The sequence below is a fragment of the Schistocerca cancellata genome, chromosome 3 (genome assembly GCF_023864275.1).
Source record: "Schistocerca cancellata isolate TAMUIC-IGC-003103 chromosome 3, iqSchCanc2.1, whole genome shotgun sequence".
NCBI lineage: Eukaryota > Metazoa > Arthropoda > Insecta > Orthoptera > Acrididae > Schistocerca > Schistocerca cancellata.
Genome location: NC_064628.1, coordinates 651,380,857 through 651,399,219, shown reverse-complemented (window position 1 = coordinate 651,399,219; position 18,363 = coordinate 651,380,857). Strand labels below are relative to the sequence as shown.

At 38.1% G+C, this 18,363-nt stretch overlaps 1 protein-coding gene across 1 annotated transcript in view; it reads right to left on the bottom strand.

Annotated features, from left to right (window-relative positions):
- Nucleotides 1-137: 137 nt before the first annotated feature.
- The window catches only part of LOC126175608 (uncharacterized), a 331,979-nt gene continuing 313,753 nt past the window's right edge, over nt 138-18,363 (bottom strand). The window contains exon 11 of the mRNA XM_049922489.1: nt 138-473. Within this exon, the coding sequence (XP_049778446.1) occupies nt 379-473 (95 nt within the window). The 3' untranslated portion in view covers nt 138-378. The remainder of the gene's footprint in view (nt 474-18,363) is intronic.

Genomic DNA, 18,363 nt, shown 5'->3' with positions numbered 1-18,363 from the left:
AGAAATGAAATTCAAATATTAAACAGAGTTTCAAAATTTATGTAAAGAAGAAGGGAAATCTGCTATTATTTGTACATAAATCTCCAAGTGAAGCAGATTTTAAACTTAATACAAATTGAAAATGAAATATTCCACAATTTGTGAAAATATTAAAATAAAAATATTTTATTCCATTTGTATATAAGATACACATTTAAATAAACAAAAAGAAATATACTTTACATGTAATTAAAAATTACAAAACCATCTAAAACACATTGATCACTTCTGAAAAATGTTCATGGCAAGTCTTTTGTTCCTGAACGGTGCTCTCCTAGAAGAAGAAATTTGCACAAAGTCACTGACTTCCATGTTGTGCACACAAAACATGGATCAGGTTTAGTAACGCTTTTGACTCTTTGTTTCTTCCTTTTGGCCACTACCATTATTGTAGAAGCGCAAAGGAGTGTACGTTCCATTTGACGTTGGGCCTCCTGAAAACAAAAACATGTAAATTGTGGATTATTAACGTGGCACTGATTTCCAGTCATAATATAAAAAGAAGTAAACATACTACCAACAGAGACTTAATGACTAAAACCTGACTTCTTCCAGCAAGCCATGATATTTGTATTTCTCATTTCCTGCCTACAGCTAGTTAACATCAACACAGAAAATATGTAATTCCGCTTGAACACAAATTCCATCAACAAACACAGATAATAATTTAACAAAATTTGATAACTCAAGGACATCAACAAAAACGACTAAGAAATTAGTCCGATATATATAAAATAATTATAAATAAGCATATAGGACCATAAAATTTGTGATCAACTCTAAGAAATACTTGTAGCTGCAACTATAACAATATCTTCATGAAAGGTGATATCTCTTAACTCCTCCATTACACAAAGATTAGTCACGGAATCAACTAGCAAGCCCTGATATGTACAGGGTATTGGATGATTTCTTCAAGGTAACTAGAACAACATCAAATACTGTGTTCATTTTTTTAAAAACTCTTATGAACATATTCCACCAAGTTATGGAGTGTTCAATTCCTTGGAGTTGATCTACATATAATGGAGCAAAAGTCTCTTCTGCATTTGGAAATAGTTGGTACAGGGGGTGAAATATAGCAATCAGCACACCCACAGTTCGGTAGATCTACTGTATCTAATCAACACTGAGAGGCTTTAGCTGGTTGTGGCATACATAAAGAAACCTCTCCTCCTCACTGAATTGAGGTCATCATCAAGGTTACACATCATGTTACACAGTATTAGTGTGATGTATCTTGAGGGCAGCTAATTTTTTGTCAGGTGTGCTTACTGTTGTTAACTGATCATTTTCGTGTGAACAGTGGTTTTTGTTGAAAAAGCAATGAATTGGAGACCAGTACATACAAAAATGGGTCATCAGGAAAATTGAAAGTAGGAAAAGGGTAGCTACAATGAAGGAATGAGGATAGTGCCCACACTTTGGATCCAATGATGAAACTGAAACAAGTGAGTTGATTACAGTTCTGGGCGCATAGTAGGGATCTCTCTAGATTTCATCTGAATGAGTTTTCATAAGAATGATCCATTACAGTACTCTGTTTACAATACAGTAGTGATGGACAAGAACACAGTCTTGGTTACCAGGAAAGAGGTAAATGATCATATGGCATTGTTGGCTGGGAGGCCCTTTGCGGGGAAGTTCGGCCACCATATTGCAAGTTCTTTTTAGTTGACACCACTTCGGCGACTTGCGTGTGTCAGTTATGATGAAATGATGATGAAGAATACACAACACCCAGTCATCATGAGGCAGAGAAAATCCCTGACCCTGCTGGGAATCGAACCCGGGACCCCGAGTGCGTGAAGCGAGAATGCTACCACAAGACCACGAGCTGCGGACAGGAAAGAGGTGATGCACTTGGACTCATTCGGACGTTAGAGGAGAGAGAGTGTCTGCTGGTGGTAAAACCATGATCATTTGGACTTTGGTGCTTAGGGAGGTTGTATAAATAGGGACAAACAAAGCAAGTGATTTTTATGTTATGTCATGAGACTGTTTTTTCTTGGTCACTGCTTGTAACAGCATTTATGCCATGCAGTTGCAATAATTAGATGCAAGGCTTAATTCATGATTATTGAAGTAAACGTGGACTACGAGATTAATCGTCAACAGGTAGGGGTGACAGTATAGAATTTCCTGTTGTTGAGTAATTAGTAAAGTGAATGTATAGACAATAGTTTCTGGTGTTGGCAGTATTGCTTCTAGTACTGGAGCACTGAATTGTTTACTTGTATGTTGTTGTTTCTTGTATAGAGATTTCGTGTGGTTTGTATCAAATATGTGCTGTATTTTGTGTGACGAATCACGGTTAGGTGTAGGAAATAGACAGAACAGCAAGCTAGCCAAGGCTCATCTGCACCAAAAACAGTGCAAGACATTGAAGTAGACAACCTAATAGGCCAATACTCGGCAAGGAACTGGAATAAGTAATGAACTGGGAGCACTGTATTGTACAGAAAGTAATACGATGGACGGCAGAGGTGCTAAGATACTGAAAAGACAATTTGTAGAAAGGGAAACAGATGAATTACAGAATAGGCCTATCTGTTTGCCTATACCAGATCTGTTTGCTGAACTTCTATGTAAGTTAGAAGAAAGCAATAAAAAACGACATTGCTTGCAAGCAGAATGTGACAGAAACATGATAAGGTATTGGAAGAAAAATTATGTTCTGGATTTTACATTAATTGACTGTTTATGTCAAAAAGCTTTTACTTCATGAATGACATTTATGTGAGCAGTTGTAAGTGATTATCAGAGAACTGTCACTACTATTTGGATACTACATATGAAAGACTGATGTGACAACAGTGAAACTCCTGATCAAGTTCTCTCCTTTAATGTACAGTTGGGCATCAGCAGATAGAAATATAACAAAAATCTTGAATTTTATTTTAATTTTGGAAATTTTCCATTTACTTCCCTAAAACCAACAAATTATCTTGGAAAAGGAAGCCAGTTTTCAAACATATGTTACTAATTTTACCTCTAGTTTGCGATTAGAGAGATCAGATGTCATAACAGTCCCAAACTAAACCACAAACAATAGTATAGGATTGAACTTGACATGTAAATGTTTATATGAATACAAAAATAATACCAGACAAAAGCTCTTGTACCTGCTGTGGAAATCATCTGCAATGAGTTTTTAAAACTCAGAGCTGAAGACAAACAGCCTACCAAAAATTACAGTAGCAAACAGCTTCTTGCTGAATCCCCATGGCGCATAATTTTTTCCTGCTGTTACCTAAGTCTGCTTGTTAGCTCTATCTGTTGGTACACTGACTATGTTAGATGTTGAGCTAATACATATGAAATTGTTCAACGTATTATGGGTTCTTCATTCTTGGTCTGCAAAAGACCTCCTCTGTAATACTGATTCCTGCAACAAAATTTAGGGCTCTGTTTGATTACACTTGAAATTACTGCCATAATTAGTCCAATAGCTATCTGAGGAGTGTCCATATACATCTGCAAGATGCTTCCCACACTCTACACCCTTTCTGTTTGAGTGAATAGCATTAAATCAATCAAAACAGTGAACATGTCCCTGTGCCCCCTCCTTCTCCCCACCCCCCTAAATAAATAAATGTTGCAACTGAACATTTTCTACAAGATATCTTCAGTAAGCTGTTAAGACTCATTTCTACTATTGATCACTTGTGTCTGTGACTGAGTTTGATTCATTGTTAAATCTGCCAAGCACTTTCATGTTCTTCCCAATAGCTACAGTGTTTTCCTCATATGCTCTGTCAAAGTCTTCCTGAGAACATTTTAAAAATAAACTATGACATTATGCCACTGGCCTACTACAAAAGACTATTCCTTTGATGTAAGTTCAAAAAGAAAACTTTATTACAAATTAACACTTTATTAATTTGATCTCTGCTGTAGGTCATGGCTAAGAATTAAAATGGTTTGAATGTCATTCTATCACAGGAAACGCTCAGTTCATACTTAATGTTCTCTTGCTTCCTATATTTGCTGCATTCTCTCAACTCTATTCTCACACCTTTGAATTACAATGGAGGCAGTGGCAGGGGCACACAGGCTAACAACTGGAAATAACTGGATACCTTCAGAATATTCAGAATCCCACAACAAGATAGGAAATGTGGCAAATAGAGGAATGGTTGGGGGAATGCCAGCTAACTATATAGTAACTTCATTTGCTTCAACAAACCTTTCAGTATAACAACTGCAAATAGGGTGCAGTGAAAGAATGGACCACAACATTGTGCAAGAGACACAGTCTGGTTTACTGGCAGATCAAAAACTGATGAAGGAGCTGGGGCTAGGATATATGGGGTACAACCTAGACTAGAGAGTGCAATCTCTATAAGAAAAGTGGCCACAGCAGTCTAAGCAGAAATATTTGCTATCAGGGTGTGCGGAGAGGTGAATTTGTGTAGATCCTACAAAAATCATAGCATCTGGATGTTTCACATAGCCAAGCAGCTCGGAAATGTCTGTCAGCCCCTGCAATGAGATCAAAGGTCACTGCAGAATGCCACAGAGGGGAAAGCAACAAGAAAGGGTAAATCTGCTGAGGGGCCCTGGTCACTCAGAAATCTGTGGTATGGAACAAGCTGATAAGGCTATCCAGGACAGGTGCAATGACTGCATTTATTGTACTGGAACCTGTCCTAACCATCACTAAAGCAATGGTTAAATCAAAACTATGAAGCTGGATCAGAATGCAGCATATAAAATATTGGACTATGATTCGAAAACAAAAATATGGCAAGCTAATGACGCCAAAGCCTTGTTTTAAAACAAGTTCTGTAATCCTGGGCTTGAAGTGGAGACAGACTAAATTCATGGTACAACTAATGACAGGCCATGAAAACTGTAAGGAACACCTACACATGATGGATATAGAGAATGAAGCCCATAAGTGTAAGCCCATAAGAGTAGGAAGTGTGGGTGATGCAACCACACCATGCCTCCTCTCCTTCCAGTGCAAAGTGTTGGAGGTAAAAAGATGCAGAATATGTGAATCATCAAGTACTGAAGAAATTGTGTCTACTAAAGAACTAATAAAGGGCCCCCTACTGGTTAATGGTTGGCCTAGCCAGAATCACAGGGTGTGAAACAGAACAATAAACCCTGTTTCCATGTGAGCAATAGTGGACTAGAACTACTGTTGTTATTGTCACCCTGTTCAGATCAAATCAACCTACTTGACCTAGTGGATGGGACTATCAATTTGCATAATTGTATCCACATTTTTCATAATTTTTCTTCCTTGTTACCTTAATGATTGGTATTCTCAACTTTCCTCTTTCCTTCATGTCACCATGTGTACATTCCTTGTAGTGAATGAACTACTCACAGTTTGTTCCCATTGTACCTTAAACCCAATTAACTATTCCAAACAGTCTAAAAAGCCTTGAGTATTTACAGAATGAGTTTTTCATCATGCAGTAGAGGATGCACTATTTTCAAACTCTCTGATAGATCAAAACTGTGTGCCAGACTGGGACCATAACCTGAGACCTTGGTTTTCATGAAAAATGCTCTTATTTGCTGAAATATCCTTGCATAACTCACAAACTACCTTCACAGCTGTTAGTACATTTATCCTACTTTTCAAACTTTACAGAAGCTCCCCTATAAACCTTACTAGACTTGAATTGCTGAAAGAAAGGGTACTGTGGAGAAATGGCTTAACCACAGTCTGAGGAATTATTTCCAGAATGAACCTTTCACTCTGCAGCAGAGTGGAGTCTACCAAAGTACCATCTGTCTGCTTTGATCCATGATATACTTGTGTTCTGCTGTGTGAAATCATGGTGACATTGTGTACTTGAAATGGATCATGTTTGCAGAGGGTGTAATGGAGTATGCAGTGGCACTCTTTAGTGTGAAATATTTATGTTTATAAATTCTTTCCAAGTGTTGTCAATGATTTCACTTGACTGCTTTAGGGTTGTTTGTAAGAATAATATTTGAAGTCTTTGTGGTAGTTTGCTAATGAGTTAGTGTGATGTTGGTAGTTAAGGGCAATATATACAGTTTCAGGTTTGGAATTATTAGTGCAGTGTGTTATTTATGGTTGGGGATTTCATTTTAGGTTTAATATTTTGTTAGTTATGGGTATGACAATAAAGTTCACATGTAGGTTATTGCATTCCACAGTGTGTGGGGGGGGGGGGGGGGGATGACATTGTCCACAATTAAATTCCTACAGTATATGAAGTGTCACATTTTTGGAGAAAGTGTGATACTGACCAAAGCTGCTGCTACAGCTTGGATCAGAGACCAGTCCATATGGCACTGGCAGCGTGACAAACTATGGTATTCTATCTGGAGGAATTCCTAGTCTGAGAATTCTGAATTTTGTTGGTAAGTATTTTTACATCGTTGTTTTTGTAGTATGTTGTTAGGTGTGTTTTTTTGTGTTTTGAAATTGGCATTAAGGCAATTTTTATGAATTTTTGGATTGTGCTGTTAGTTGTCGGTAATTATGCTGGATTGTGATTGATAGGTAAGGTGGAATTCGTTTTACCTACTTCTTTAATGCAGTTAAGTTTTTCATGTCAGGAGTATGGGTGATTTCTGGTGTTATGGTACTGTGAACGATGCTGTGACTTACCAAACGAGAAAGCGCTGGTAGATAGACACAATAAAAAAACACACAAACACACACACAAATTTCAAGCTTTTGCAACCCACGGTTGCTTAATCAGGAAAGAGGGAAGAGAGGGAAAGACGAAAGGATGTGGGTTTTAAGGGAGAGGGTAAGGAGTCATTCCAATCCTGGGAGCAGAAAGACTTACCTTAGGGGGAAAAAGGGACAGGTATACACTCACACACACACACACACACATATCCATCCACACATATATAGACACAGGCAGACATATGTAAATTCAAATAGGTTGGGCAGAAATGTCAGTCGAGGCAGAAGTACACAGGAAAAGATGTTGTTGAATGACAGATATGTACAAGGGGGCGGCAACTTGAAATTAGCGGAGGTTGAGGCCTGGTGGGTAACAGGAAGAGAGAATATATTGAAGGTCATGTTCCCATCTCCGGAGTTCTGATAGGTTGGTGTCAGTGGGAAGTATCCAGATAACCCGGACGGTGTAACACTGTGCCAAGATGTGCTGGCCGTGCACCAAGGCATGTTCGGCCACGGGGTGATCCTTTTTTTTATATATATTTTTCTCACGTGGAATGTTTCCCTCTAGAGAGAGAGAGAGAGAGAGAGAGAGAGAGAGAGAGAGAGAGAGAGAGAGATCAAGTGAAATATTCAGTATAAGATTTGTTGAGCTGTGTGGTTTTGTGTTATAATCAATTTTGTTTGAGCTATACAAGTCAACTGAAATTGCTGGTATGGTTTTTGGAGCCACTTGTGGGTTCATGGTATTTTTGACTTTGTTTGAGCTACATGGGTCAAGTGAAATTTTTGGTTTTTGGAGCTATGTGTGGGTTCATCATACCGTGAACTTTGTGTGAGCTATATAGGCCAAGTTAAATTTCTGGTGCCTTTTTTTATCTTTGAGTGAGCTAAATAGAGCAAGTGAAATGTTGATACCAGGTTTCTTTTATTGAGGTTTGGTTAATTGTTGAGGTTTTTGTTTACTCGATTTTTGTGTCCATATCTGTTTTTGTTTGTCTTTGTTATTAGGATTGTTGCGTATTTAGTTTATCCCAACCCAGAATTCCTTGGTTCCTGTGGTTGTCCCATTAGTTTCATGTTATTTCTGAAATTAAATATTTTTCATAAAATTTGTGTCTGTACGCAAGTGTAAAGTGTGATGTCATGGATGCTACATTGTATAAGCTTTAAATAGGGGTGCCCCCTTCTTGACGATGTCATGGGTCGAAGTTAGCCAGAGGTACCACAATCTTCAGTAATCCTGCAGAATGTGCATGGTCCAGCACACAGTTGTAATATGTCAGGAAGTTTCAAATCAATGCACGTCCCACTGCAGTTTGAATGATATAGACTTGGAACAAACCCCTAGCTTTTAGGTAAGACATTTTTCCCTAGTATCCTTTCTCCCCCCCCACACACACATGAACCATGGACCTTGCCATTGGTGGGGAGGCTTGCGTGCCTCAACGATACAGATAGCCGTACCGTAGGTGCAACCACAACGGAGGGGTATCTGTTGAGAGGCCAGACAAACATGTGGTTCCTGAAGAGGGGCAGCAGCCTTTTCAGTAGTTGCAGGGGCAACAGTCTGGATGATTGACTGACCTGGCCCTGTAACACTAACCAAAATGACCTTGCTGTTCTGGTACTGCAAACGGCTGAAAGCAAGGGGAAACTACAGCCGTAATTTTTCCTGAGGGCATGCAGCTTTACTATATGGTTAAATGATTATGGCGTCCTCTTGGGTAAAATATTCCAGAGGTAAAATAGTCCCCCATTCGGATCTCCGGGTGGGGACTACTCAAGAGAACGTTGTTATCAGGAGAAAGAAAACTGGCATTCTACTGATCGGAGCTTGGAATGTCAGATCCCTTAATCGGGCAGGTAGGTTAGAAAATTTAATAAGGGAAATGGATAGGTTAAAGTTAGATATAGTAAGAATTAGTGAACTTTTGGTCAGGTGAATACAGGGTTATAAATACAAAGTCAAATATGGGTAACGCAGGACTAGGTTTAATAATGAATAAACAAATAGGAGTACGAGTAAGCTACTACAAACAGCATAGTGAACGCATTATTGTGGCCAAGATAGACATGAAGCCCACGCCTACTACAGTAGTACAGGTTTATATGCCAACTAGCTGTGTAGACGATGAAGAAATTGATGAAATGTATGATGAGATAAAAGAAATTATTCAGGTAGTGAAGGGAGACGAAAATTTAATAGTCATGGGTGACTGGAATTCAAGAGTAGGAAAAGGGAGAGAAGGAAACATAGTAGGTGAATATGGATTGGGGCTAAGAAATGAAAGAGGAAGCCGCCTGGTCGAATTTTGCGCAGAGCATAACTTAATCATAGCTAACACTTGGTTTAAGAATCATGAAAGACAGTTGTATACATGGAAGAACCCTGGAGATACTAAAAGGTATCAGATAGATTATACAATGGTAAGACAGAGATTTAGGAACCAGGTTTTAAATTGTAAGACATTTCCAGGGGCAGATGTGGACTCTGACCACAATCTATTGGTTATGGACTGTAGATTAAAACTGAAGAAACTGCAAAAAGGTGGGAATTTAAGGAGATGGGACCTGGATAAACTGAAAGAACCAGAGGTTGTACAGAGTTTCAGGGAGAGCATAAGGGAACAATTGACAGGAATGGGGAAAAGAAATACAGTAGAAGAAGAATGGGTAGCTTTGAGGGATGAAATAGTGAAGGCAGCAGAGGATCAAATAGGTAAAAAGACGAGGACTAGTAGAAACCCTTGGGTAACAGAAGAAATATTGAATTTAATTGATGAAATGAGAAAATATAAAAATGCAGTAAATGAAGCAGGCAAAAAGGAATACAAACGTCTCAAAAATGATATCGACAGGAAGTGCAAAATGGCAAAGCAGGGATGGCTAGAGGACAAATGTAAGGATGTAGAGGCTTATCTCACTAGGGGTAAGATAGATACCGCCTACAGGTAAATTAAAGAGACCTTTGGAGAAAAGAGAACCACTTGTATGAATATCAAGAGCTTTGATGGAAACCCAGTTCTAAGCAAAGAAGGGAAAGCAGAAAGGTGGAAGGAATATATAGAGGGTCTATACAAGGGTGATGTACTTGAGGACAATATTATGGAAATGGAAGAGGATGTAGATGAAGATGAAATGGGAGATATGATACTGCGTGAAGAGTTTGACAGAGCACTGAAAGACCTGAGTCGAAACAAGGCCCTGGGAGTAGACAACATTCCATTAGAACTACTGACAGCCTTGGGAGAGCCAGTCCTGACGAAACTCTACTATCTAGTGAGCAAAATGTATGAGACAGGGGAAATACCCTCAGACTTCAAGAAGAATATAATAATTCCAATCCCAAAGAAACTATCAGTTTAATAAGTCACAGCTGCAAAATACTAACACAAATTCTTTACAGACAAATGGAAAAACTGATAGAAGCCGACCTCGGGGAAGATCAGTTTGGATTACGTAGAAATATAACACAAGAGGCAATACTGTCCCTACGACTTATCTTAGAAGAAAGATTAAGGAAAGGCAAACCTATGTTTCTAGCATTTGTAGACTTGGAGAAAGCTTTTGACAATGTTGATTGGAATACTCTCTTTCAAATTCCGAAAGTGGCAGGGGTAAAATATAGGGAGCGAAAGGCTATTTACAATTTGTACAGAAAGCAGATGGCAGTTATAAGAGCCGAGGGGTATGAAAGGGAAGCAGTGGCTGGGAAGGGAGTGAGACAGGATTGTAGCCTATCCCCGATGTTATTCAATCTGTATATTGAGCAAGCAATAAAGGAAACAAAAGAAAAGTTCGGAGTAGGTATTAAAATCCAAGGAGAAGAAATAAAAACTTTGAGGTTCGCTGATGACATTGTAATTCTGTCAGAGACAGCAAAGGACTTGGAAGAGCAGTTGAACGGAATGGACAGTGTCTTGAAAGGAGGATATAAGATGAACATAAACAAAAGCAAAATGAGGATCATGGAATGTAGTCGAATTAAGTCAGGTGATGCTGAGGGAATTCGATTAGGAAATGAGACGCTTAAAGTAGTAAAAGAGTTTTGCTATTTGGGGAGCAAAACAACTGATGATGGTCGAAGTAGAGAGGATATAAAATGTAGACTGGCAATGGCAAGGATAAGTGTTTCTGAAGAAGAAAAATTTGTTAACATCGATAATAGATTTAAACGTCAGGAAGTCGTTTCTGAAAGTATTTGTATGGAGTGTAGCCATGTATGGAAGTGAAACGTGGACGATAAATAGTTTAGACAAGAAGAGAATAGAAGCTTTCAAAATGTGGTGCTACAGAATAATGCTTAAGATTAGATGGGTACATCACATAACTAATGAGGAGGTACTGAATAGAATTGGGGAGAAGAGGAGCTTGTGGCACAACTTGACTAGAAGAAGGGATCGCTTGGTAGGACATGTTCTGAGACATCGAGGGATCACCAATTTAGTATTGGAGGGCAGCGTGGAGGGTAAAAATCGTAGAGGGAGACCAAGATAGAGGGAGACCAAGAGATGAATACACTAAGCAGATTCAGAAGGATGTAGGTACTGGGAGATGAAGAAGCTTGCACAGGATAGAGTAGCATGGAGAGCTGCATCAAACCAGTCTCAGAACTGAAGACCACAACAACAACATCCTTTCTTTCAGGTCTGCTAGGCCAGCAATGTGGGACTTAACAGCTATGGTCATCAGTCCCCTAGAACTTAGAACTACTTAAACCTAACTAACCTAAGGACATCACACAACATCCAGCCATCACGAGGCAGAGAAAATCCCTGACCCCGCCGGGAATCGAACCCGGGAACCCAGGCATGGGAAGCGAGAACGCGCTACTTAGGATTCAAGCACTATGAAACAAGATGAAGAAGAGAAAGAAGAAGGGGAAAGATGGAGATGAGGACAAGGTAGCTTAGGGTTTATTGTTTCATTGACAGGTTTCAACAGCTCAGATAAATGAAAAAACCAAAAGGTGCAATAGACTGCGAGGAACTTAATCAGGCTTCTCCAATGTGAGAGTTCTATTACATGTGGCAACACCACTTTCTTAGACTAAACCTTGTTTCTGTAAACATGAAACATTTTAAAAGTAGAGGGCATAATTTCAGGTATGTATTGCTCATCAGCAGACAACACAAAATTTAATTACAAAATAGATCTTTCAAGTTATTGTCTTCAAAACAGTTATATTCAATAGGATTTAATTACAATGAAGATCTCAAATGATTGTTTTTCAAAACAGTGATATTCACTGGAACTTTTTCTGCCCATCAGTAGTTGCTGCAATGATATTACCAGGACAGTTAACAGCAAAATGTAGGGTATGTTGAGTGTTTTGTTTGGCATTCAACATGCACTGGAATTAGAGCTGGCAGAAAAAGTGTTTCATGTGCAGTAAGGCAGATGGCGATGTTGCACTGGCTCATTGTTTACACCAGTAAAGATCCCCAAAGTGAAGATGTCCTAATCAGAAGACATTTGACCACCTCCATCACCTTCTGTGCACTCATGGAAAATTTAGATGTCTTGGTTTGGGAAGGGTATAACCAAAATCTACAACTCAATGATCTAGAACTCCAGATGTACAGGAGGAGAATCTGGATTCTGTGCACACAACTCCTTCTATCACCACATGAAAGTTAGCAGTTCAGTTGAATGTTCCTATCTGCAGACTGTTGCAAGAGCAACAGTTGTATCCTTATCATTTGCAACATATGCAGGCCCAGTCATGAGCACATTACTCTGCATGAATTATGTTCTGCCATTGGATCTTGTAGCAGTATGTTAATAATCTGAAGTTTTGTGCCTGATTATTACTCACAGATGAAGCTTAGTTCACATGAGGTGGCAACACAAACTTCTACAATCAGCATGTATGGACGTATGAAAACCCACATGTAATTGTTATGTCTCATCACCAACTGCAGTTCTCCCTCAATATGTGGGTCTGTATCATTGGTGATTAGTTAGCTGGGTCCTATGTACTTCTATACAGACTTACAGGGCAGATATACACAAACTTTCTGAAAACACTATACATCATACTCTGAAGAAACATACAAATAATTAAAAATAAGCTCGCTTTTTGCACGACGAATCTCCTGCTCACATTAGTCATGTGGTTCATTGGTACTTGATTCAAATGATTCCTGCTCATTGGATAGTGAGAGGCAGCCTAATTGTTTGGCCTCCCTGCTTACACATTTGAACGTTATTGATTTCTACTTGTGGAGCCATTTAGAATCATTGATGTGGGAAATGTCTTTGGAATCAAATTGTGGCAGGTTGTGAGGAGATACCCGATACTCCTGGAATTTGGGACCATGTTTGCAGGGCCATGAGACATCAATGTGAGACCTGTATTCCTGTATGAGGTGGAAATTCTGAACATGTTCTATAGTGGTAACTATCTGTGGGAAGAAAAATGTTCTGTTGAATATCAATGTTTGGAAGAATAACTTGGGGAATCAAGCATTTTTGGACACAACTTGTAATTAATTTTTATTGTATGCACATGGGGAATACACACCTGAAACCATGGCCTCTATTTTTTTAAACACCTTATATAAATCAAATATGAGTCTTGTAGCATGCTGGGATCTATTCTTCCAGTCCATAAAATAAATGCTCTCCTCTCCATGTACTATCAAAATCATCTTTTTTAAAATTTTTTTTATTTTTTATTTAAAAAAAAGGAGTGATCACACCTGCTATTCTGTGTATGAAAAAATCCACTACAACATTAATAATTCAAAAGTTGAAAATTTGAAATAAATACATGAAAACAATTGACCAGTAATTAAAAATGTCAGCTCACCTCTTATTACCCTGGTACTGAAACAATCACAAATCAGGACCAGTTGCCAGATGCATCATTAGCAATGGTCAGATAGGAGAGTGATTGAAGTGCACTATCAATTCTTTTAAAGTGTTTCCACATGAACACGCGAGATGAAGAGATTGTCTTAGATGAGGCAGGCTTATCTCCCAGCACTAAAGATACAAGTATAATTTAATATTGAAAAAAAAAAGAAAGAAACACTTTCCTGAAGTTCTGCAAGGATAATTCTCAGGTTTATGAGCACATCTTGGCATTTTCAAGTCCAACAGCCACAATATTTTGGCAAAACCTACAAGATGATGGTAAACAGTAGCTTATCAAAACATTGTGCTTGTTGGGCACTGAGATCTGATTTCCATCCAACATAATTGTTAGCTTGGTATGCAGGTATCATGAGAAAGTAGTGAAACAGGCAAACTGGTAATAGAGAAAGAGAATATAAAACTATGACGTGGTGCAACCAAAATGAAAATATGGACTTGTCACTTGTGAAATCATAAAGTAATTGGAAGGGAAGGAGGAAGGGGGGATAAGGTGTGTGTGTGTGTGTGGGGGGGGGGGGGGTGAGGGTCACTGAGAATGGAGGACAAGTGAGTTGCATGTGTTTCAGTGTCACAGACCCAAAATTTCATTCTGTCCAAGAAAATAAAAGTTGAAGTGAATAGAGACTTTGATTATACAAGGATATATTCATTTATAACAGCCACAGATGGCAAAATGTTGAGAGTCTGCCATGAATACCTTCATCTGGGGGATACTGGCAGCATCAGAATCAACAGCATTGAGCAACACATGTTGATGATAGTAGTCACCATTGACTGTTGTGGACAACAACAGCAGATACAGGGATCAAAATGAAACAAATTACTCATTAATTAAATGCTGGATAACAGCCACCAGTGAGCAACCATACCATCTACAACCATCTATAGTGCACAGACGTGCCTGTCACAGTTATATACCTCTGCTTATTGTACATCACAGGGTGCAAAGATCTGCAGAATTACTGCTGCACTGTCACTGCAGAGAAAAATGTCACAAGGACTGATGAATTGAGGTATACTTTATAATATTCCAATATTAGGGTATGAGTACCACAAAAGGCAAATCAGATGATGCACCTGACTTGTCAGTGGCACACCTTACAACGGTAGAAGTATTCTCATGAGGGAGATAATTACGCAAGATGAAAATGGGCCCCTGATATGTCAACCACTGTGTCTCACTGGCAAACAATGCATGAACCTACAGTCCTATCATGGACACCTAGCTGCCTACAACAACTCTGCAGATATCTCGTACCTCCTCATCAGAAAGTGAGCTTGTTAGTGCATGGACTTGAACAATTTCCATGGAATATATTTTGTCAATTTTTGGAACATGTTTCACTCTTCAGTCTAAGATTTCTTGAATATCTGTAATACTCGTGTTACAGTAAAGTACCAGTCTGAATTTCCTCCCTATTGTGTTCTTCTGTAGTAAAACATATGCTCTGATATTAATTGCTTGATTGATTATTTGAAAGAAAAATGGGGATTACAGTACCCTACAACATTAAGATGAATAATATGGATCATTATCATGTGAGTTAGTTTTAGACCATAGGAATCTTGTGTGGATCTCCTCCTCCACCATGAGTTGTGGCACTGTCTGTTACAGTGAGTAACAAATAGTACAAAGGTGTTCTGCAAAAATTTCATGAATTTCACAATGAACCACAGTCACCAGAGATGTTCCAGGTGATCAAAAACCATATTTACTAACATCTCCAGTATAATGGCTGCCACATGGCAATATATAACAGTAGCGAACTACTTGACTTCATCATTGTGACTTATTATAGACAAATTTATTGGTTTCTATTAAAATTATATTTTTTGCTTTTGGCATCCAGTACTTTTGACAGTCATTACAGTTTGTATCATTGAGTGATATGAACATCAGTTTGATGCTTGGACTACAGTCACATAGAAAACATACCCAAGATCAGTGCTCATTTACAGTGATGAAGGCAAATACTGTCACCAGACAAAGCAAAGTATGAGTAAGAGTCTGTAATCATTTTTTGCACTTATTAAAATTATTTTATTGATGGGACAGTCATATAAGAAGACAAATACTGTCTTTATCAAACAGTAGCTGCAGAAAATGAAACCAGTTACTGAGTCATACAGTGATTCATTTTTTGTGTACTGTTATACTGCACTGTACTCATGCTTTCATATTTGTTGTCCTTGATATCATACAGGCAGTTTGATATCAGCAATTACTGCTCAGAGCAGCACAGCCACACAGTATTGCCTTGTGCAGCCACCAAATAACTAAATTTCATTTTACACCCAAACTGTTTAAAGTCTTTCAATTTAATGCAATATCTTTGGCTCATATGTCAATGTTAATGCCATGACTTTCATTCTTTTTTTTTTTAATATATTTTCATTTGGCTTTAGAAGACTGTCCTTTGTTTCAGATACACCAGAGAAATATCTGAGATGCTCTTCAGAAGTTCAGTCTGGGACCTCCACACATGCGACCAGTGCCACTAAGCAGTAGACCATAGAGGTAAGAATGCAGCTACCATAGAGGTAAGAATGCGGCTACCATATGCTCAAACATTTAAGCAGCATTCACCACAAAAAGTTCAAAATTATCAATATTATTATTACGTTTATTTCTCTGACACTATACAATGTTGTGGTAGCTTAAAAACCAAAAGTAAGCATTGACAAAACTTTAGTTTTAACTTATTTTACTGCAACTGAATTTTTTTTTGTAGAGATCTGATTCCAGCACAGACTTTAGGAACCAGCGAATTACGTGGCAAAAAGAACTTTTTCCTGTATTTTCTATGTGACAGCACATTTAGTAGTTACAGACTTGATAATGAGTCTACCACTACAAATGTTCATTGAGACACACTGGCCACAATTGAACTTTCATGAGTTCATGTATCAAAGTAATATGACAATTCCTTACAGTATTTCTCATAATGGGATTGTTCCCTGTATGAAGTTTCATTCTCAGAAAATATTTCTGCTCATTCTTAATTTTTTTATATCACATTCATATATTGCAAACAAGCAACTACTTAAGTTTTCAATTACTTCACATCCAACAGTTTACAGCAAGAACCAACAAATACACTAATAAACCATGGTTTCCATTTTTTGATCTCTTTTTCACATTTCATTATGTTTTGTCAAATTTTTATGTGCTTCATAGCCATTTCTTGTGAAGCTGTCCCATCATCACTTAATACAACGATCTTCTTTTCTTGTGAGCTTCAAACCTATTAGACATTAATATTTTACAATAAAGGATTTGTTCTTCTGAGACATTCTTTAATGTAAAATATAATTTTATTAACAACTGTACTGCATTGTTAGCAATCTCTCCATCACAGTGTATGTAAGCAGTGGCATGACTACTAGCTTTCACTGATAGTCTTCCTTTTGATGATAAATTTATTCTGCAAGCAGGTAAATAAATATCTGTGGTTGACTTTTTGTTTTTTTAGTCACTATCATATCAATTTTCTCCAGAAGTCCAGAATCTGCATTCCTCTTAGTACAGTACCACAGGCACACTTTATGTTGTAAGATCTATTGTGAATACGATTTAAGGAACCTGTGACTGACTAAATTACAATAATTTTGAAATAAATGCTGATGGAAGATGCCTTATGACATGATTTGTTTTGCCCTCTGTGCCTCTCCTCCATTAGTTTACTGCTCAAAAACACAGGACGTACTGGAAAATATAATTGGACTAATAATTATTATATGTTTTATTCAACAAATTTTACTATACATATTCCCTTTTTATACATAAAGAAGAAAATAAAACCCTTTTCTGATCCTAAGTATGTATTATTTTACTTTACATTCATGTATCACAGCAGAATGCATAATTATGTTAGGTACATTGGAAGACAGACAGCTGTTCATGTGGAAGATGAAATTTCTATTACAAACAATCGTTCATATAAATGTGCAGTACCAGTTTTGAAATTTTTCTTTTCCTCAGAAGCTCAAAATGTATATTCTAGTCATCCACACTCAAAGCTATCAAGTCTAGACAGCAATCACTCAATTATTGATATATCTCTCTAATAAATACAAATCACTATGCTGTTCTTGCATGGGTTGTAAGGAGCAGGCACTCCTCAACTCCCAGGAGCTGTATTCCCTGGTTTAGCATGCAGATCCACTGGTAATACCTTTGTGGTCAGGACTTAAGGTGAAGAGGAACTCCTCCACCTTCTGCAACAGCAACAGCTCATCCTCCTATTCCCAACTGGAATTCACCTTGTCTTTCCACAACTAAGTTCCTACATGTTGATCTCCATCTTAATGAGGCTTGATTCACACTTCAGATTACATTACATGTACCAACAGTAGTCCACTTAGGCACCTAATAACATCTTCACATCACAAACTTTGAACTTCCATCAGCCTCCTAAGCTCTGCAACATGTCAAAGAGTGTGATGTTCCAAATCATCATCCATACCCCAAAGTTCCTTCTCACCATTATCACTTACATCAGCTGCAACACTGGTACTCTGTACGGCTTTAAAGACAAGGTAACATGTGAACCTACTCAAGTTTCTTAGAAGATGTGTGTTTGCTACATGGCTTTTGTATATGGGTGACCACAAACCATCTAACTGGCAGAACCCAAAAATGAAAAACAGAACTGTACATGATTTACAGCATCACTTGGGAGATCTGAATGCCTGCAAAATCACTTTGGCCATTTGGATGCTCCTACTCATCAGTTATCAGTCTTTTGACTGGTTTGATACAGCTTGTCTGCCAATCCAGCACTAACTTCTCAAAATTCTAGAGATGA